The sequence below is a fragment of the Haliaeetus leucocephalus genome, unplaced genomic scaffold, assembly GCF_000737465.1.
Source record: "Haliaeetus leucocephalus isolate CR32 unplaced genomic scaffold, Haliaeetus_leucocephalus-4.0 Scaffold251, whole genome shotgun sequence".
Lineage (NCBI taxonomy): Eukaryota > Metazoa > Chordata > Aves > Accipitriformes > Accipitridae > Haliaeetus > Haliaeetus leucocephalus.
In genome coordinates this window covers 277,221-298,151 of record NW_010972687.1, presented here as the reverse complement: position 1 = coordinate 298,151, position 20,931 = coordinate 277,221, and the positions used below count along the sequence as shown (strand labels likewise).

General features: G+C 39.4%; 1 protein-coding gene across 1 annotated transcript in view; it reads left to right on the top strand.

Moving 5' to 3' along the window:
• PCSK5 (proprotein convertase subtilisin/kexin type 5) overlaps positions 1-14,689 on the top strand; it is a 255,130-nt gene extending 240,441 nt beyond the window's left edge. Inside the window, exons 28-37 of the mRNA XM_010568726.1 lie at positions 2,622-2,705; positions 3,230-3,425; positions 5,717-5,934; positions 6,967-7,200; positions 7,697-7,927; positions 9,551-9,728; positions 10,938-11,152; positions 11,804-11,919; positions 13,502-13,679; positions 14,286-14,689. Of these exons, the coding sequence (XP_010567028.1) occupies positions 2,622-2,705; positions 3,230-3,425; positions 5,717-5,934; positions 6,967-7,200; positions 7,697-7,927; positions 9,551-9,728; positions 10,938-11,152; positions 11,804-11,919; positions 13,502-13,679; positions 14,286-14,689 (2,054 nt within the window). The remainder of the gene's footprint in view (positions 1-2,621; positions 2,706-3,229; positions 3,426-5,716; positions 5,935-6,966; positions 7,201-7,696; positions 7,928-9,550; positions 9,729-10,937; positions 11,153-11,803; positions 11,920-13,501; positions 13,680-14,285) is intronic.
• Positions 14,690-20,931: the final 6,242 nt, after the last annotated feature.

Genomic DNA, 20,931 nt, shown 5'->3' with positions numbered 1-20,931 from the left:
GTCAAGACTTTCTTCAAGAAATCTTCTTTCACCCTAAATGTTCAATGAATCTGACAACTGCCTCCCCAGCAGCAGGAACCTTATTGCAAAGAGCCCTAGCACTGAGGCCCCAGTTATAATGTTGATACCAGAAGGTGGGGCATTTCATTGCTGCTTTAGGTAGCACCGTACTCACTTCACACACTGAGGTCTCCTTGTGTCTCTCCAGTCCTTCATCAATACCTACCCATGTTTTACCCTCCCACCCCTGCAACTTCAGAGATTACTTAATAGTAAATCACTCCCCCTCTACCTCTTGGACTCCTGATGGTTATCACTTCCACATTTTCTTCTTCCACAAGCCAAGGACTCTGCACCTTCCTCACTTGCTCTTGCCTTTCCAGAGAGCTTTTCCAGAGGTTTTCATTTTTGCACACTGATGATTACCTGATATTACACCGCTTAGGTTCAGCTATGCTCAATATGAAGTCACAAAGGTGACACAGCCTTCCTGTGCACTCAAACCCAGGGTTTCTACGTATGTCAGCTGTTTAGCAGTGCTTGAGGCTGCACATCTCAAAAATCAGTTTCAGGCATTTTCTACCTCCAGAAGGCCTCTGTACCTTTGGATTTGAAAAATGTCTTCAGGTGGTACACACTGAAATACTGTCCTAGTCCCACCTGTCTTGGTCCTTGATAGGTCCCTGACTCACCATGGCCACTAACTCTTCTGGCTAATAAAGCCAATGCTAACGCTATTTGCTGTCTTGCAGGGTATACACAAGGGTCTAATACTTCATCCATTGGCCTCAAACTGGGCAGACCCAGTCTCCAGTCTGGACTGTCACAACCCATATTTACCCTGACAGTGTGCAGCTTTCTTCTGTTACGTACATTATCCTGTGGATCCTATGGCCTGTGCCTGGACCCTGCAAACATTCTTGGGCCCTTGTTCATGGAGGGCAGAGATGCTGTAGCCAAAAGGCTGATGACGAGAAAAACTCTCCTAATTTCCTGCTATATCTGGAGCTGCTTTATATTGTGTCAGTTACTCGAAAGAGTTGCAACACTGCAGGATTTCACTAGCCTGTGCAAGTAGTATTCACAAGTAGTCCTGGTAAAGAATGACTAAACATGTCCTTGCTCAGTGCCGTACTGTTAAACAGCCAGGTTTTGATCTGCTGTGCTGTCCCTGCATCCTCCTGAGTTGTTCTTGTTCTGGCAGTGATAGCATATTGAGATTTTTGTTAATGCAGAGAGTTTTAATGTTCTGAGCTGCTGGTGGAGTCAGACATGGATGTGACACACTGTTATGGACCATCTCCTAGCCACATTGAATGTGGACCTAATTTCTTTCACTGAGATAGCTATGGCTCAGCTCATTTAGCAGTACAGTTGTAAATAATAATAATTATTAATATTTTTATTATTATTCCTCCTTCTTCTGCCCCTGTACCATGTTATGCACATACCCCCTTTTCTACAGAGTGCCTCTCTGCTTAATAAAATGCCCACCATTTCCCCTTATGGGAAAGGGCTCTATGTAAGTCTCCTATTCTCCTCCCTCCTCTTTTCACTCAAAGCATTTGCTTTCATGACTTTCATTCAAAATGTCAACATTTTAAACTACTTTGCCCTAACAGGCAGAACAAAAAAGTGTAGTAATATGCTGCATGTGGCTAATAGATACTGTCAGCCAGGCCATCAACTTATAGAAATCATACATATTTAATTGGTAGAGTGAGCTGGATATGCTAACCAAGGTGCAAAATTCAATCTGCAACCAACTTCTGATTTATTCTTTATTTTTTATTTTCAGCAAAATGAAAAGGCTACTGTCTTCTGTCTGCTGGCCCACAATTACTTTTTCATCAGACATCCACTTACCTGTGGATCAAAATTGGATCAAAATACAGAGCTGCATGCTGGGACCTATCACATTGCTCAGCAAACTTTCTCTGTATTAAGCATGATCCTCGAAGCTCCTGGTCATTTTGGAGCTGAGTAACACATTGAATAAAGTCTATGCAAAGCATAACCAAATTCCTAGTTTTCCACAGGCATAAAACCACTTCCTTTTGGACAGAAATGTCAGGCAATAGCTTTGGGAAGAACTATTTAACAGATCTTCTTTCCAAACACTCATTTCTCTTGATTCTTACTCAGAGTTTTCTCCCCTAGTTACAGGGTAATGGTATTCTGCAACCAGCTAGTACAGAACCTCTATGAAAATACCTCACTACACCAAGTATCCCAAATTTACATACTTTCTAGCTCTTCCTGGTTTTAAACCATTAGAATTACAGGTCTGGATTTGGGTTTGGGCACTACATTGAAACTAACATTATTAAGGCAGATTAGTGTTCTCATTTGTGATAGGCAGTCCAGAATAACGCCTTAGTGAATCTCAGGATAACATATATATTTTCCTTTAATACAACTCTTAACTTGCCATTTAGGAGAGTGGACTTGAACACAATCATCAAGTTCTTCAACTTTGTGAATTCCAAAAATTCACAGAGGTACATTTTCGAAACAGCTTAGAAAAAGCCATAGGAAATGGCCCTCCTAAAGGGAGGGTAAATGAATAAAACCAGCCTATAAGACAGTAAAAAAATGAACTTTTTTTCCTTTCATACCAGATGCAAAAAAAAAATTGCAGTCCTGTGACCCTTCGTGTAGGACTTGTGAAAAATCTGCTGACACATGTACTTCATGTCCAGAAGGTAAGAGACTTCAACTTCTTTGAGTAAGTTTGCAAGAGGCTAAAATATTCTGTATCCTACACAATTCCAGGGAATATTTTCATCAATGGTCACGAGAAAGTTCTCTGACAGCTTAAAGCATATGCAGGTAATCAGATAATTGCCAGCTGAAGTCAGGCATCAGCTTGGAATTAAACACATGCCCTTGGCATTACAGGTTAAAAAAAATTGTTAGGTGGATGTTGTTCATTTTCTTTCTTTTCAGTCAAAAGTTGTAGACATTGTGCAGGCATTACTGAATAGAGATTTACTCAGGAAAATGTACTAGATAATCCTGATGATTCCTTCTAACCTTAAATTTCAGTGAAGGTTGAGCAAACTACTTTGGGAAATGGCTTAAAGAATGTTTTATTCATGTTTTTAAGCATCAAAAAAGTTAAATTTTGAGGAAGTTGAAAGCTTTTTTTTATAGCTGTCCAAGACAGGAATCTTTGAAATATATTTCTAATTGGTGCCTTTCCCCACCTGGGTTGCTCTTTTCCCAGGAAAATTTCTTATCCATGATACCTGTGTTTCTCTGTGCCCTCAAAAAACTTTTGGCAATGTTGCAAGTGGAAAGTGCGAGATGTGCATGGATGGCTGTGAGGTGTGCTCCGACCACTGGCACTGTCAGAAGTGTCAGGCTGAACAGGACCAGCCGCTCTTTCTCCACAAAGGCAGATGTTTACAGGAATGCCCTCAGTAAGTAACTCCCATTGGATGACTGCTTCTTATTTTCTGTCTCCTTCTCTTTAAAATTGAGATCCATTATAAACATTTAAAGGGAGACCTTAAGGTAACCTAAGCTACCAGAAACTATCACAAGGTAAAAGTCATTTTCAGCTGGCCTGAATAAATAACATTTCCTCTTGCTTAGAGAAAAGTGAAAAATCAAAAGTGAAACTAGAAATGAAATGCTATGACAGATGGTACACCTCCCATTGACTTCAATAGGACCATGGTACTTCAGGATGGTTCTTTATGGTGACTGAAAAGAAGCCTCTAGTGATTCTCCTAACTTGTTCCTTCCTCAAAGTAGTAGAAAGCACAGGTGTGAACCCATAAAGTGGATGTATCAGGATCCTGATATGGAAATGTAGTGCTTATGTGATGTGTTTCTCTCTTTGGCTTACATTTTTTACTTTGTCCTGTAATAAATGGAATTCAAAAAGAAAGATTCCCATTTGACTGCAATGGATATTAGATCAGGCACTTGAGTAGATCAGGTTCTCATGTTTCTGTGCTCTTTTAATCAGCATTCATCTTACCTATATATACACATAAAATCTGTGCTATGCAGTATGAAGGTCTTGCTTGGTTAACCTTCTTCTTTAGAAAAATGTGCAGCTCCTGCTTTTCTTGAGATCAGTACAAATTCTCTGGCAGTACTTTCCTGCTAACTTTGTCAAATAAGTCAATAACGGCCAGTGGAACAGACGCTGATCATCAAATGTCAGGGTAAATGCAAAGTAATTGCACTAAAGCCTACTCTAGTCCAGAAACAATGTTTAATATCAGAAATTGTGGCATACAAGCAAAGATATTGTTTTGGCATTAATGTTTGTTCTCAGTACTCATTCCCCCAGTTAACACACACAGGGTGAGTATAACAAAATTAAACCTTTTCATATATCACTAGTCTTTTCAGCTGTTATTATCCCCCTTTTTTCCAGATTCCAGACTATAAATAATGGCTTCCCAGGTATCATTCAGCAAAGTCCACCAGAGTTAAACTCTGGTTTCAGCCTCTGAGGCAAAGTTCTTAAGGCATAACTACTCTCCACTGGAACAGAGGATTATGGGGGGGCGGGGGGGGAAATAGCATTTTTTGGAGTTTTGGGACATGCTGTAGGGAATGGAAAGGGCTGACTTGCTGCACTGATAATTTCTGACAGGATTTTGAAAGACTGGGCTAGCAGGGTACTCAAGACTGGAACAGGAAAGGAAGACAGGACTATGAGAAATAGGGGCAGGATCATGACAAAGGTTAGGAGAAAAAAAAGAGGTGAGAATAGATGGCAGGCACAGCTCTTCCTATCTTTTCTCTAACCTTGCTCCTAATGCATCTCCTCAGCCTTTCTTCGGTATGATTATCTCCAAGTAGGAAAGGAGAAGCACACTTCTGCAGGGAAAAACGAGCTTGTTTATGTGAAGTACATGTTCTGGGACTACTTTCTATGTCAACTTCTTCCTTAGTTTTCATCAATGGCTGTATACATATGGATTAGCAATTGTCTCAAAATGTGGACTTGCTTGTCCTTTAAACTTCTAACATTTTGGTTTTAACAGTGTAGACAGATTGGATTGCATCCAGCCTCTCCTTTTATCCTTCTCCTGAAATATAGGTGCATTTTTTTCTATATTTTCTTTATGACTAATAGTCCCAATTGTGGTTGTCTATGGTTGCTCTCAGACCAAAGAAACCAGTAAAACATGCTCCATCTTCACTGTCTCTAGCTGGCTGTCACTAAATGCAGGTACTACTCAAGTATCCTTGTTTCGTTGTTTTTTTTTAATCACAGGCCTCCTTAGTCTTCCCAGCTTTCACACTTCCAGCATTTTTCCTTTTTCTCTCCTCTAGGGCCACTGAGGTTACACTTCTCTGTCTTTCCCTGATAGCACTGTTGAGAGTCAGCTGTGCAAGACTAGTGATTGCATCTTTCTTCCCCCAAACATTACAGATATTCCTATCTTACGTAAGGGGGGAATCAAGAAATGAGCAACAAAGAAAATCCAACATCCGTTAGAGAGTAAGTACAAGAACAAAGGAAGGCCAGACTCCCTCCATAGCACAAACCATGCACATTTTCTGCCCACAGGCAGAAGGGATGTAAGTGCAGGATGGGCAACAAATTGTGTGAGAAACCTGTTTGATCCAGTGAAATGTTGTGTGCTGGGAAAGTCTCATATATACTCATAATTCTTATATCCTAGGCTGTTTGATAACTATACATTGACCAGCAGTTTGCTTTGTATTTGTTTTCATTCAATAGGGGGTATTTTAATGACTCTGTGACTTGCAAGGAATGCAGTGGATCCTGTAAGACATGCATGGGAAGTGCAACCAAATGCCTGTCCTGTAAAAGTCCTTTGCTTCTGGAGCAGTGGAAATGTAAACCTACATGTTCAGAGAAGCATTTTGCCTCTGATGGAATCTGCAAACGCTGCCCTGAAATGTGTCAGGAGTGCATTCACAATCAAACATGCAAAGGTATTATAAAGAACTGGTCTTGACTTAGCTAAAATCCATCTGGATCTGTCTAGGGGCAGACTGACAGAAACAGAGATCTGAAAAGAAATTCTGTAATGAGCAAAAATTAAAAAAGGGATGTATATATCATTGCTAATCTCTAAGATAGAGGCTAAGCAATCAGTGTTTTATGATAAGACTCAGTCTAAACCATTAATCTGTAAAGATTTCACATTGGTTTGCCTGTTGTTCTTCAGAGAAGAACTGGTTTGATTCTATTTCTGACCTAGAGTATCCATGCCTAAACACTTTTTCACATTTACACCAACGTGAAATACAGAATGTTTCTTTCCTAGTTTGGATGAACTTTACATCTCTTTACCATTTTTGCAAATGACTACTCATTATAGAGAATGAAATCTCTCTAATGAAACATGTTAGGAAAGCCTTGGATATGCTGGTGAGTGTGAATACCCCCACAAAAATTTCCAGGATAGTTAATATTGAGCTAGCCATTCTGGAAACATAAACATGGATGGAAAAAAAAATCATAAACAAAGCTATTAAACTAAGTACTCATAATAAAATTAGCAACTCAACCCCAGCTCTATGCAAAGACAAACATTCAGGTCCATATATTCCAGCCAGACTCATATCTTCATAATAAACGAAACAAAACTTCAGATGTGGTCATCCTTGATTTTGCAGGAAGTTCATAATGCAGATATTATATCTCAGCAGAAGTCCACCTATGTTCAGTGGCAGCATGGTTTGGTGAATGGCAGTAAACCTGAACAGGTGACTTCACTTCTCAGTCTCTTGATGCAACGCTGAAGATGATGTGCAGCTGATGTGCAAGGGTTGGGCCATTATGGGCAGTTTAGAGGAGAAAGAGTTTAAAAAGAAAGCACTGTCTTCTCAGGTTGTCCTTTTACCTCCTGTTATGACAAGCACTGCAGGATTTATAGTTTCCTAAGAATTCTTCACTCCCTCACTTACAGAGGTCAGCATTTGCTTCCCGTTTGCTTACCTGTTTTTTGCTGTTCTCTGTAGAATGCATGGACGAGTTCTTCCTGCACGAGGGGAAGTGTGTGCAGGACTGCCCTTCTAACTTCTATGCTGAAGACAAGCACTGCTTTCCCTGCCATGCAGACTGCAAGGATTGTGAGGGGCCGGACTCAGATGACTGCACTGAGTGCACCACCGACTTCGTCCTCTACAGTGGCATGTGTTTTGAAGAGTGCCCTGAAGGGACTTACTATGAAGAAGCCACTAAAGACTGTCAAGGTTGGCAGCTGTTGTTTTCGCCAGAACAGTATTGAGATACAAGTGGGCCTGGTTAAAGACTATCCCAAAAGGGCCTGCGTGTGCCAGATAATGTCGCTATCAATGTCCTGGAAACAGAGAAGATAGCTGATGCGGAAAAATAACAAGGCATAGCTTAGAACAGCAAAAATTGTAGAAAGCTGGGAGGGAAGTAGCAAAGCTAGATGTGTTTAATATTATGGGCAACCACTCTGGTAAAGTGCTGAGTATTGCTGGAGACAGTATGTTGAAAACTACTGCTCAGCAAAAGCAGTGCCAGTGCAAAAGGAAACATAAGGAACTGCCTGCATAAGATTGAAAATAGTAAAATGTTTGACTAGGCAGAAGCAGAGCTATCACTCTGTTTCCCTCAGCCTCCCATCCTGAGATGATGGCTGCTCCTTGCAAAATTAAAGCTGAAATAATAACCCGAGATGCAACAAGAAATGGTGACATTCCTACTGTTTGTCCATTTCAGCATGCAACAGGACATGCCAGACTTGTTCTTCTTCCACTGCCTGCCTTACTTGCAGAAATGGCCTGACACTGAACCATGACAGGCACTGTGTGGCATCTGGATACTGCTCTCACACTGAGTACTACGTTGAGAAAACTCAGACCTGCAAGCCTTGTCATAAGAACTGCTTTCACTGCTCAGGAGCCACTGAACACCAGTGTCTTAGCTGTGCTAATAACCGCTATCTTCTCAGTAAGTGTCTTGCAGGAGCCTCTAGATTTTATTCTATGCTGAAAGCATGAAATAAGGATGTTTCTGTCACATTTATGAAACATCTAGGGCTGCTTCAGCTAATCTAAATATTGCAAAGTTGACCTGGCAAGTAGATAACTTGTGCAAACATAATTACTTCTGCGGGACTACCTGGAAACCCTTTGTGAGACTGGCCTTGCCACTCAATGGGGCCAAAGCAGGACTTCTAAGTAGCAACAAACTCCATGGCTAAACAAAACTTGTATGTTTCATTTACTTGGTATGTATTGTTCCTGTTGTTTCTTACAAGGGACTTAAAAAGACAAGAAGGATATCCTTACCTTGGTGGTTTTTTACTAAATGTATGCACAAAGAGCTCACATTTTCATGTTGGCTTGTTTAATCCGTGCAGAGATCTGATGAGCAAAGAAATACTTAAGCAGAGATGTTAAAATGTTGTTCATGGATCACTAGGTCAGTATCTAGTGGACGGCTGAGGTGCAAAACTACTTTTCTGACTTTGGAGCAAAAGACTGCATTGTCTCAGAAACAAACTGGTAAAAAGTATAAAATCCCAGAACTTGAACTTTACTTCTTTGCATATTATTTAAAAAGCAAACAAAAATTTTAAGAAATTATTGGGAGAAAAAAAATTATTAAAATAATCTTTCATGCAGGAAAAATCTAAAGAGAGTTTGAATTAAAACTGAATCTGAGCTTTTTGAGTCTAATTCTGATGCAGATTTTGCATTCTTAAGTTTCTGAGGTCTTGCATCTGACCTGTCTTTTTTATCAACATACTCAGCTGCTTTGCACCATTACAATTGGTAAAGTTGATGGAAGTATGTAAATAACATCCTGGAGTGGAGAAAGAATTGCAAAAAAAATAGAAATAAGGGGAATTATCTTCCTTTGCCCAGTTGCAACTCGAGCAGCAAAACCATAAAGACAAGCTAGTTAATGAGTCCAAGCTACTAATGAGTAATCACTGCTCTCTTAGCTTGATGCATTTGCAGTTAGTTGCATCAGTCTTAACTTCTCATTCAAGATTCCTATTCTAATGACCCTCTGAAATCTCAGTGAAAAAGTGGGATGTAGCTGGTACACTTGGCAGCATTACAGGCATTTATTCCCATACCATAAAGCAGCAGCCACAGACAGGGGTAAAGACCAATGAACAAATGTCATTAAATCTCAAATTTACCATCAGATTCATCATACACGTGGAATGCAATGAGGCTGCTGCTTAGAGTGAAACCTAAGGAAAATGGCAATGCAGATAGAAAGTTTCCTAATTACTATTTCTTCTTTTGTATATTCTGAAAGAAATCACAGTTGCTGTTCATTATTATATATTATGCATTCATATTTCCCAAAGATAAAAAATTATCTGTTCTGAAGAGCCTGCTAATGTACATAAAATGCATAAATGAGGACTGAAGAACTGACAAGGCTTAGAAGAAAAAAAAAATTATTACTATACCCCAAGATTCTCTTTTCTTGTTCTGGTACATGCTCTAACAGCATCTCCTGTTAGAGAGTTTGCTCTAGCACAGCTGTATGAGATGTTTTATAGCAGCAAACACTGAATATGATGTGTATTCTGAATTGTTGTCTGTGCAGATACAACCTGTGTTGAAACATGCCCAGAAGGGTATTATGCTGACAGCGATGAGGGACAATGTTCCCCATGCCACAGCACCTGTGTCACTTGCACTGGAAAACACAGCTCACAGTGCCTTTCCTGCAAACCAGGCTGGTACAGACAAGGAAAAGGATGCGTAAACCAGTGTCCAGCAGGGTAAGGTCCAAGATCTTTAGATAAGAGCTACATCACAGAAAGAGCGTTGAGAAATTAGATCACTCTGCCTTATTCTACTTCAGAGTGAAGCAGAACTGAATTCTATTTTCAGGTGAAAAATTCTTATGTTGTCCCAGTACAGAGGTGGTGGAAACCTCCCTTCACAGTAGAAAACTGTGAAGTTGGTGCCCAAATTGAGACCAGCTTGATGTGGTGTGGCCACTTACACTCCAAGGATGCTCTTAGGTTATGTTTATACAGAACAGTGTGAAGCAGAATAAATGTACTAAGTTATCTGTTAGTCATCTTGAGCACAGGAAGCAGTGTAACTTCCTTCAAGCACCCTTGTAGCCTCCACTTAACCTGAAGATTGGATGAGGTTACTTTTGTTTTGCATTGAGTGAATGTTTACAATGGATCATAATAAAACCAACCATTAAAACACCTTTCAACTGAGGACTCATAATTCTAGGCAGCAACTTCATTAATATGAGTCCATTTAATTTCAAAATGTGGATTCAGTGTGCTCTTGTGAACATGTCTCAGAAATCCAAATTTGGGAAGCGGACCTATGATTTCTGGTTCAGGTGCATTTCATTTTGCAGTGCAGTACAGTACGATCACCCTGGGTGTTAAATTGAGTTATCATTCCATTAAATTGGAAGTCTGTAATGACCACATCTCAACAAAACCACAGTGCAGCAATTCTTCTTTTTCCCTGACAGCACAACTTAGGTGAACACTGTTCCTCTGCTGGTATCCTTTGGCTAAGCCTGTTTGTGCACTGAAAGGAAATAAGAAGTTTCTGAATTTCCATCTGACAGCAGGTCATCAAGAAGAGTGAGGAATTCAGTGCTTACCCAGCATTGCCAGGATATCTCTTGCAGAGCCAAAACAGAGTTGAGGTCTTCTGAGCCCTGCCTATTTATAAACTTACTTTGTGTCTGAATTCACCCAAGATTTTAGAAAGCCTTACTTTATACACTCTCAATTAATAAAGTCTTGCTTTATAGCTGAATTTCAATAGCCAAGGGAAATTAAAGGAAATTAATTCTATTTTCACTGAGATTGCAAATGTCCACTGTGACCACATCGATATCACTTTTATACATTGATGTAATCACAGTAAAAGCTAAGTATGAAGGATGTTTTGGTTCTCCTGTCACTGCTGGGCTTTATGCAAAGCCATGACTATCTGATCTTTTTCAGGTATTTTGCACAAAACTCCACTGGATCATGTGAGAGATGCCACAAGGGTTGTAAGGAGTGTATGGGGCCTCAACCCACAGACTGCCTTTTCTGCGATACATATTTTTACCTGTTGCGCTCCAAGAACAAATGCATTAGCTCTTGTCCCGAGTATTACTATGAAAGCAAGGACAATGTCTGTGAAAGATGCCACCCTTCCTGCCGCACTTGTGAAGGTAAAAGCATACATTCTGCTTTGACCAAAAAGAGGGTTATCAAAACACCTGCCAAGGATTATCAAAATACCTGCCATCTCTTTTTTTTTTTTTTTTAATCTCTGCTCCAAGATTTTGGAAACACATCACAGAGAGACATACCACATACAGTGCTACCAACCTGTCCATGACCTAAGTAGCCACAGTGGGTGATGCAGATCTCCCTCATGGCTGCCAAGCTCTCCCTGGCCCTGGGTGACTTGCTGCACTGGCTGTTCCATGCTGGTCCCTTACTTTTAGAGTGTTGATTGATTGAGACCAAAGCATTTGGCCAAGGTTCCCCACAATTATTTCTTCAGTGCACTGACCTAACTGATTTTCCTGAATGTGTTGGACCTTCCCTGTACAACTGATTCCGAAATCATTATGCTTTTCATGAATATCAAAACACATAAGAAATACACTTTGTGGGCACATAAAACCTCAAGACTGGGTCCAAGCTCTTTCCAATACCAACTTCCTCATGCTGAACTCCTCACTGCTGATTCTTGCTGTTGACAAATACCCTTTTCTTTAGTGACAGTGGTCAGTATAATTTTTAAAGGAAGTTAGATCACAATTTTTCCTGTTGTAATATTGTTGTTTATTTTTATTTTATTTATTTTTCCCTAGGGAAGGGAGCATTCAGCTGCACATCATGTGTATGGAGCTACAGTTTATTAGGTGGAATGTGCAACTCGGACTGTTTTGTAGGTGAATATAAAGTCCAGGAGACACCAGGACAAGAGGTACCTATTTGTAGGCATTTTGTCCTGCGATTTGTATGCTGAACTTTAAATTCTGAACACAATGCAAACAACACAGAATGCTCTTTTCTGAGTTTTCCAGGCTGCTTATCTTTAAATATGCTTACTTTTTTTCTTCTCTTGGCAGAGGAAGCATTGTTTCTCTTTCTGGGGTTATCTACTATAGAGTAATCCTCTACCGGTAAATATAATTAGGCACAACTTTGTCAATGGTGATACAAAGCCATGTGAACAAAATCAGCTGTATTAGTAATACAGCATTTTTTTCTTCCCATATAACTGAGATTTCCCCATGGATTTCTGCTGCTTTGTCTGCAAGAAATCACATCGCATTCTTGATTGACAGCTCTGCTGGCAGAAGCCACTAGTGGAGGGACAGGCTGAAGTTAACAGAGCTATATATTTAGTAGAGTAGGACCACAATTAGGTTTGGGTCTGTGCCACAAGTCTGGGCACTCCAGCTTCCAGATTTCCACACCAACTGCCTTCAAAAGATGTTTATTCAAGAATATAGCAGCAAGGCAAGCCAGCTGGCCTGAGGTGCTGCATACCCTGGAGTCTCTGGCCTGGAATATCCCCTTAGCAGTGCTGCTCCGTAACTGTGAGCCTGAGAAAACAGCCTAAGAGCTGGGGACCACAGAGTTCTGCACTTCTTTGCAAGAGCTTTGACTCTGAGAAACTGGACCTCCCACTATGACCCTCCCATATTGACCATGTTCTTCAATTCAGGATAAGCACCCTCACAGGTCTGACAGCAAGTTTGTTGAAAGGTTATTGGAGTTTTCAGATCCTCACAGTGCATATGGAGTCCTGGTCTCATACCAGAAAAATAGCAATTTTTTCCCAGGAGGCCAGGAACTCCGAACACTGGGAGCCCTGAAATACGTGAGCTCATTCTACAAGGTAGATGTGACAATGATGATCCCTGGTAGTCTTTGTACACAGAGGCTCCCAGGATCCTAGCTGGAATTTGAGAAGCATATTTGAATCTAAGCTCTTTCTGTAAAACAGAACCAACACATTCTAATAAAAATCTGGTTTGCTAGAAAACTTCCAGCCAGCTTTATTCCTTATTTCTGCTCATTCCTGAGTTAGAAAGGAAATTCATTCTCTTAGCTGCTTTTTTTTTTCCAGAATATTTCATGTTGCTTCTCCCATGTCAGTTACTTTTATGATACTCGAGTACACTTCTTAAAGGCCAGTTTACCATCATTACTACCAAAGAACCACAGATCTGCTAGCATGGGACTAGCAAAATAAAAACACACTTTCTGGCCAAAAAGCTTACAGTCTAAATGAATTTTATCTCGCTGTCTAGCACGGCGAGATGTCTAAGCTCGTACAACACTTTCCCCCCTCTCCCTACAAGCAGATCACTGAGAATCCAGGAAACATGCACCACATTTTAGTTTTCCTACTCCCTACTGTATTCTGCCATTGACACCCATGGTGCCCACGGATGACCATTCAGACAGTGAAGGACAGGACAGAACCGCGAGGTCAGGTCCAGAGAATCCAAAATGAAAGGTGCGGTGCTTGTGTTCTGTGTCTGAAGGAGGACGAGCCCAAGTGTGAGAGATGTGACAGCTCGTGCACTGAGTGCAAGGGACCTGGGCCTCTCAACTGCACGGTCTGTCCAGCCACTATGCAGCTCTACCTGGAGGAAAGCCGCTGCCTGCCCTGCTGCAGTGACTCTGACCTAGTGGGCACCCCAGAGTGCTGTGACTGCAGTGAAACACAAGGTGAGACCATGCTGAAGAGCAGTAATGGTGGTGAAGGGCTTTGTGACTGTCTAGGCTGACATTTAAAAATCAAAAGGGGAACAGAGCAAAAATGTGCTGCTGAGCTGCAGGCACACAGTGTGTTTCTACTGCTCCATCACCAGAATAGGAAGGGCTTTGCACAAATAACAGCAGTTACGACTGATGAGGGAGAGGGCGCCTTCTTTCACTCACAGCTATTGTGTTAAATGGCCAGGCATTTCATAAACCAGGTTACTGGGAAGTGCTTGCTTCAATGGACAGCCACCTGAATCATTGCATTTTAAGCTCACCATGTCAAAATGCGTTTGTGCCTGTTAGCCTTTCTGCTTCTTTCCGATTATTTCTAAACTTATAAAGAAGCATAGCTATTCCAGCAACCTTGCTTACATCCTTATACCATCACAGCTACAAGAACACAGCTGTGGTACTGGAAGAGTAAGGTATTTAGTGAAATGCATTTAAAAATGTAAACAGGCCTAAACGTTGCACTAGGGTTTTTAAGACAAATACCCCCCCGCCATACACACTCACCCAAGTTCATTTAATCTTTTTTTTAACTGGTTGTTTGGTTTTTTTAACTTGTAGATGACTGTGTGTTACGGACCACTCTACCACCCGAGAGCAAAAGCAAAACTACTTTCTTTGTTATTACCTGCATTTTGCTTCTCCTTGTCATTGGAGCCATTGTATTCATCTGGAGAAAAACACGAGCCAAAACCCAGGCTGCCAATAAAGGTGCATATAAGAAGCTGGCAAATCACTCCAAAACCTTTCCTTCCTACTTGAGCAACTACCACAAGAGTCCCAGTTACCAGGAAGATCAAGTGATTGACTACAGAGATCGAGATAATGAAGATGATGACGAAGAAGATGACATTGTATATATGGGCCAGGATGGCACAGTCTATCGCAAATTTAAATATGGACTTTTGGAGGATGACGAGGAAGATGAGCTTGAATACGATGATGAAAGTTACTCATTTAGATAACTCTTTACTAATTTATGAATTTCCTGCTCTGTTGTTTTCCTATTAAATTACAGCAATTTAGTTAAATATGTTTAGTTACTTCTTAGCATGCTGAGCTCAAGATTTTAGCTAACAGTTATTGTAAGAGCAGAATGGTTTCTAAAAACAATTTTTCCTAAAGCTTTACATAAATCCTTGCTAGGCTTTTAAGTAGCACTCCAGATGTAGGCTGGTTAAGAGATTTTGTTTCTGTGCATTTGTGTGGAAAGTAAATTCTTTCCCAGTATGTATTTGTGTGCATTATAACTAATACAAACTCTTCAAACCATGCACGCACACTTACTGAGAACCTTGCCAATCACTACTAGAAACGTGCAGATATAAGCAAGATGGGTGTATTTATCTACCTGATGAATGACTCTGGGATAGGGTACCAGTAGTTTACTACTTTGTGATTATAGTTACTCAGCAATTCATATTAGAATAGGCAAGTTTGCTGACTTTACCCAGATTTTCGTTGTTGGTATCATCTGGTGCATCTGTATTCCTCAAAGCCAACACATTCTTCCTTATAATCTTATGGCATACTTCCCAGTGAAATAGTGCACCTATGACATGATGCTTTAAGATTTCTGATTGTGACTCTAGTCCAGGTAACTATATTGTTTTCACAGTTTGTGTGAAACATAACTAAAATATTTTATATACCAACCTCTGATTAATCTTTACTGTGGTGTTTGTCAAATAATCTTTTATTGTACTCACAAACTTCTCCATTTACTGCAAGGGGATATGGTCTATAAGCACGCCCACAAGAAAAGGACTCCTTTTGGCTTTTTAACTACCTTCTCAGTGATTTAAACACAGAACATTTATTCAAGCAGCTTCTCCATTTCTGTTGTAAATGGCTCAGGATTTTCAGACAATGACAAAGGGAATAATTAGCACTTACTTAGTAATGTAACTTAAAGGAACACAGCAATGTGATTTTTTTAATTATTATTACAGAAAGACAATTTATCATACCAAAGAAAAGGATGCTCTTTATGGCCCTTTGTTGTGAAAGAATAAATTCTTTGCACAAAACTGTCTTGAAAATGCTGTTATTTGTCAAGTTTCATTCACTCTCTGAGTTCCTTTAGATTTCCAGTAAGAAGCTGCTCTAGAACTATAAATCAATTAATTAGATTTAGTGTCTACAAAGGAATCGTGTGAAAATACCTAATTTTTATGGCTCAAGGCCTTAGTGGAATTTTTTGTATTAAGTATTTTGCATTAAGTAAGACCTCAGGATAGTTCCATCTGTAAGTTTAAAGAAGATTTATGGAGAGGTTTATTGCTTCCACTTTCAGTTATAACCTTTTAATCATTGCAGCTTCAGTAAGAGAGAGGAATTAAAAGTCATGTGACTTCACAAAAGCCAAAACAAAGACCTATATTTATCAAAAGTTTTATGATAGCACGGTACTTCAGAAAGATGCATGTTATCTGTCACTTTAATTCAAGTTCTGCTCTGATGAAGTTCTGAAAAAACGGAAGAGAGAAAGAAGAGTGAAAAAATCAGTTTGGAAGGTCATACTGAAAGAGAGAGACTGTGTTATCCTGCTCTCCTAAACTTGTTTGGATTAACAAGATGCTTTATTATTGTTGTTAATGGCTTAAAACACAACTGTAAGGATTTGCTTTGACCTGAAATCTCTCCTGACATTTCAAAGTCTTAATCCTAGCTATTCCTAAGCAGTCTGAAACCACTGTGATAGATGTAACGAGCATTTTGTTTATGGGGTCTCAGATTAAATTCATCATCATTTTATGAAAACAGGTTCTTGTATTTAAAATTAACCTGAATGGTAAAAAAAACACCAACAAAAAATGCAAATAAACACTCATTTTGGAAAACCTGTTCCCTAAAAGAACTTCATCTAAATTTGTGAAAGTCAGACTGGGACAAATTTGCATTTCTAAGTATGCATCCAAAAAAACCCAAACAAACAAACAAAAAAACCCACAAAACCACAAACCTCCAAATTCTTTTCAAATGCCAATTTTTTTTTCAGAGGTTCTTTGTTGTCGATTGGGCACACCATTTCAATCACATTTTGAGTTATCAGATGCATGTTCTTTCACTTCTGATTCTTCCTGCTCTGCAGTCTGACACCTCCTTTCTGGCTTTCAGAGCTTGTCAGATGCAGTCAGGGATCCTGGATGCCAAAAGCAGAAGGGGACTTCCTTGTAGTGCTAAAGCTGCACAAGCAGAGCTGAGACACCACTTGTTGGGAGAGAAGCAATACTGGTAAATTCCCTCCACCCAAATAAGCAGTGCTTTTTGGGAGGAATTCAAGTGAATACTCAAATGATAAGCCTGTTTTTAAGAGGTAGCAGCATGCATGCAGCAGCATGCATGATTTTATGCTGCATGGGTAGGGTGACAAAGTGCATGTTTTACAAAATGGCAGATAAGTGCCTTGAAGGTGAACCTTGAAGTCTTCTTAGGAGAGCAGTAAAAAACTGATTAATTAAGTTAGAAGGATATGATATGAGGATTCACATTCAAGATTGTTTGGGTTTTTTTTCAAGAGGAAGTTTCAAAATAGTGGTCAAGGAGACACAAACTTAGTGACCTGCAAAGCCATATCACTTTTACAGCATTCACAGTTAAAACTCCCTGCTAAGAGTCCACAGGGAGCCCAAGATGAATAAAGTTTAACAGTTAATTGGCACAAGAGGAAATCATTCATGAGTCACTCACACTTCTAAAGAAACTTCATGGAAAACAAGAGTACAACCAAGGAAGCCAGTAATAACAGTACAGAGAACACAGCACACAAAGGAAATACTGGTTTTCTGGATTATTTTATGGACTTCTACTGTCTAAGCCCTTTACAGTCTGTCCTGAAAAAAAAAGGTAGAGAAATTCAAATCCACAGTTGTTCAATTCCACAAATCTTTAGTTGCTACTAAGCCAATTCTTCTCCTTTCTCCTGCTTTCTCGCTTTCTCCTCCACCCACTATAGTAGAGAAAGATGTCCCAAAGGAAACAAGTATCTTTCATAAACAAAGCTGCTACACGATCTCTTCCATTCAACTGTTGCCTAATTAATTTTTATTTAATCAGCCTCAGATTCTTGTTACCTTTGGCAAACTTCTCTCACTCTCTTGCTTCTCAAGCTTTTTTCCATCTCAAGGCCCTTCCTTCCCCCTGCACCTCTTTGCTACTCTCATCCATCCATGGAGTTTCCAGCGTCCTTCAGTCCTCACCAATTACTTGTATTATCTCTATCTTTCTCCCATTACCCTTTCAGTAGGAGAGCTCTTTCAAAAAGATCTTATAAAAATCACATCTCCTACATAGTTTTACCACCCACTTACCTCTCACATAATCCAGTAATTTGATTTCAAAGGAAAGTGTAGGTTACAGTGTTCTTTACCCTCTCTTTCCACAGAGTTTATGTAAATTAGGAAAAGTTTTCTCCTCCGTGACTCTACCCTGAAGTTTTGCTAGAAAGGTCGTGGAGGAAAGTATATTGTAGGAGTTACATTTCACATGTCTTGAGGCCCAAGACTCCTTCCTTGACAGGCTGTTCCCTGATCGGACTATGTTCTCACAGCATACCACACATTTGCCTCTGGGTCTTGTGTAACAGTTGCAGGACTTCTGTCTGAGGACTCAAACTGAAATTTCAGACCAAAGATAGGAATGAAAATACAATAAATATAATTGCATAAGTTATCACAGAAGCCCTTCAAATGGATATTTTGAGGCAGTTGGTTTTCTCATGAAAAATAACATGCATTTCAAGAGAAATACATATTTTTGCATTAAAAAATGTCTTCTTACCAATCAAATTTCCCACTTTAAAAGTTACCTATAGAAAAATTCTGATTATCCATAATAAGTCACTATTTTACCTCGGTTACCTATGTTCATTTGAGTCCCTGTTGGGGTGGGGGCAGGAGGGGAGCAAAAGAATATCTTTCAGAGTAGACCAGAACTATCGATTTTTCATCTACCCTTAACCCCTTATGTGTATGTGTGGTTTCAAGCCTGAACTTTAAGGAGTAACCAGACATGCATCCTGATGAGGGACAGATATTCTGACGAAGGTCTCAAAAGCACTTTTGAACAGAAAGAGTTTTTCCACTCCTTTCTTTTTCCTAATTAGTATATATATGACAATAAGCTATCATATCAAACAACAAATGACTAAAGACTCTGACTGTACACAGACATGCCCGCAATGAACTAGATACATTTATTAGGTGTTAAGATGCAAAATTAATAGGAGACATGCACATGTAACTTCTCTTCTCCTTTCAAGGTAGGTACTATGTGTTGCTACTTTATTAGTTGTTTCCTACTGATCAGAAATATCTAGAAGTTGCCTAAAACACGCTGGCTGATTTTACTATATCTCTTGTGATTTTATTAACTGTTAATGTGACAAAAGACAATTTTTCCCTTGGAAAAGATATGTTACAAAGCAGGCAGTAATTATTACTTTTTTCCCCTATCATCTCTTTTCAGATTTAGGTTTACACTGGCAGAAGATCTCTTCTCAGACCTTAACAAACAAAACATATGCACTAATTATCTCTTTGCATGACTTTGCAGGTTTATATTACACATTTAATTGAAAAGTAGAAAGGGAAATAAGTATTCTTTTACCCTTCCTTATTTATTTTGCCTATTTACATCTAGATAAGCACATTTTCCTTCTCAGGAAGAGTTCAGGTACTACACTTACCTAACAACCATTACGCTAAATAGTTCTTGCTCTTCTGACTGCATTTTCTTTTCCTGTGTTCATCCATCCTTGCTCACTGCATGTCATGTCTAAAATCCTCATCCAATGATTTTTCTGTATCCTTTCTCCTCCTTCTTGTCATCTAGCATCATCTTCATTTCCTAGTTCTTTTTTTTTCTGATGCAAAACTCTAATTTTTGTCACTTAAGTATCTCACTATTAGTTTTTAAAAAAAAAAAGCCAAATATAAGTCTTACTGTACTCATTGCACTGAATTCTACCTTCTTTCACTGACAAATCTTCTCACTATGGAAAAGCAAGCTAATCATAACCTCAGAACAAACTAAGAAAAGACAATAAGCACTTTGCAACTCTGAGCCACAAAAAAGAAAGCAAAATTTAATTCTCAGTCATTACAGAAGATGACCATTATGTAAAGTCAGTACTTTAAGTTATTTAACCAATTATATATTAACTGTCATTGTCAGCAATGTTTATAAAGTTCTAGTACCCTTAAAAACCTAAACAGGCCACAAATCTATCCAAACACTCCCCTGGGGCAACAGATAATGCAAGTTCTCTAACCATCACACTAGCAAGTAGGGCGCTGTGTTTGTAATTCCTCTTACATCTTTCTTCTCCCTTCAGAAAAATTAGGGGAAAAAATTATAGCCCTATATAGACCACATTCATTACAAAAAAAATTTGAAGGCAATTTTTTATCTCATTTCAGTTCTGGAATGAAAACTATTGAACATCTGAATCCCTGGAAATTATAGTGCTTGAGTGTTAAACATAGGTGCTTGAAGATTTAACTTTTAAATCCATGCCTCCAGTGTGGACACTGTGCTGTTAGAACAACAGCATGATTCGTGACAAATACCAAAGTATCCTGAAGAGTCCACTGCATCTAACACAAAAAGCAATCCTTATGACATATTCACAACACCACATTATGTTACATTCTATCCTGATGCAACTTTAGGGGATGCCACATAGAGGTTATAAAAAGATCTATGTATAAACAGCACAAAAGTATTAGAGAAACTTTACCCCAAGAGCCCTAAGACAGATTAATGTGTTTCAAGATACAGGTATGACTCATTTTCAGCTGTAGCAGATGGACCTTTGCCCTGACCCAGATGAATGTTTAAACAGTTGAACCAGAACAGGAGAACAGGATGCAAACCTTTCCACCTGACTTCTAAAAGAACCAAGCAGTTTTAAATTTTTAAAGTTTTTAAAGAATAGACAAATCTATTTCCAGGTTATAGAGGTCTGAGGATGTAGCTCCCCCATGTCCTAAATAAAGCATAAAAATCCCCAGAATGGGACTGGTTTTCAGACACACTTTAATTTTAACTAGTTTAGACAACCTCTGAATGCTTTTTTCTGTCAAAGTTTTTAGGCAATCACCCTTACAAAGGTTTGCATAGGACCAAGATACCTAACTGTGCTAGACGTAGCAAAGAAAAGCACCCTAGGAACTAAGTCATTGTCAGAAGCCTCCTTAGACAC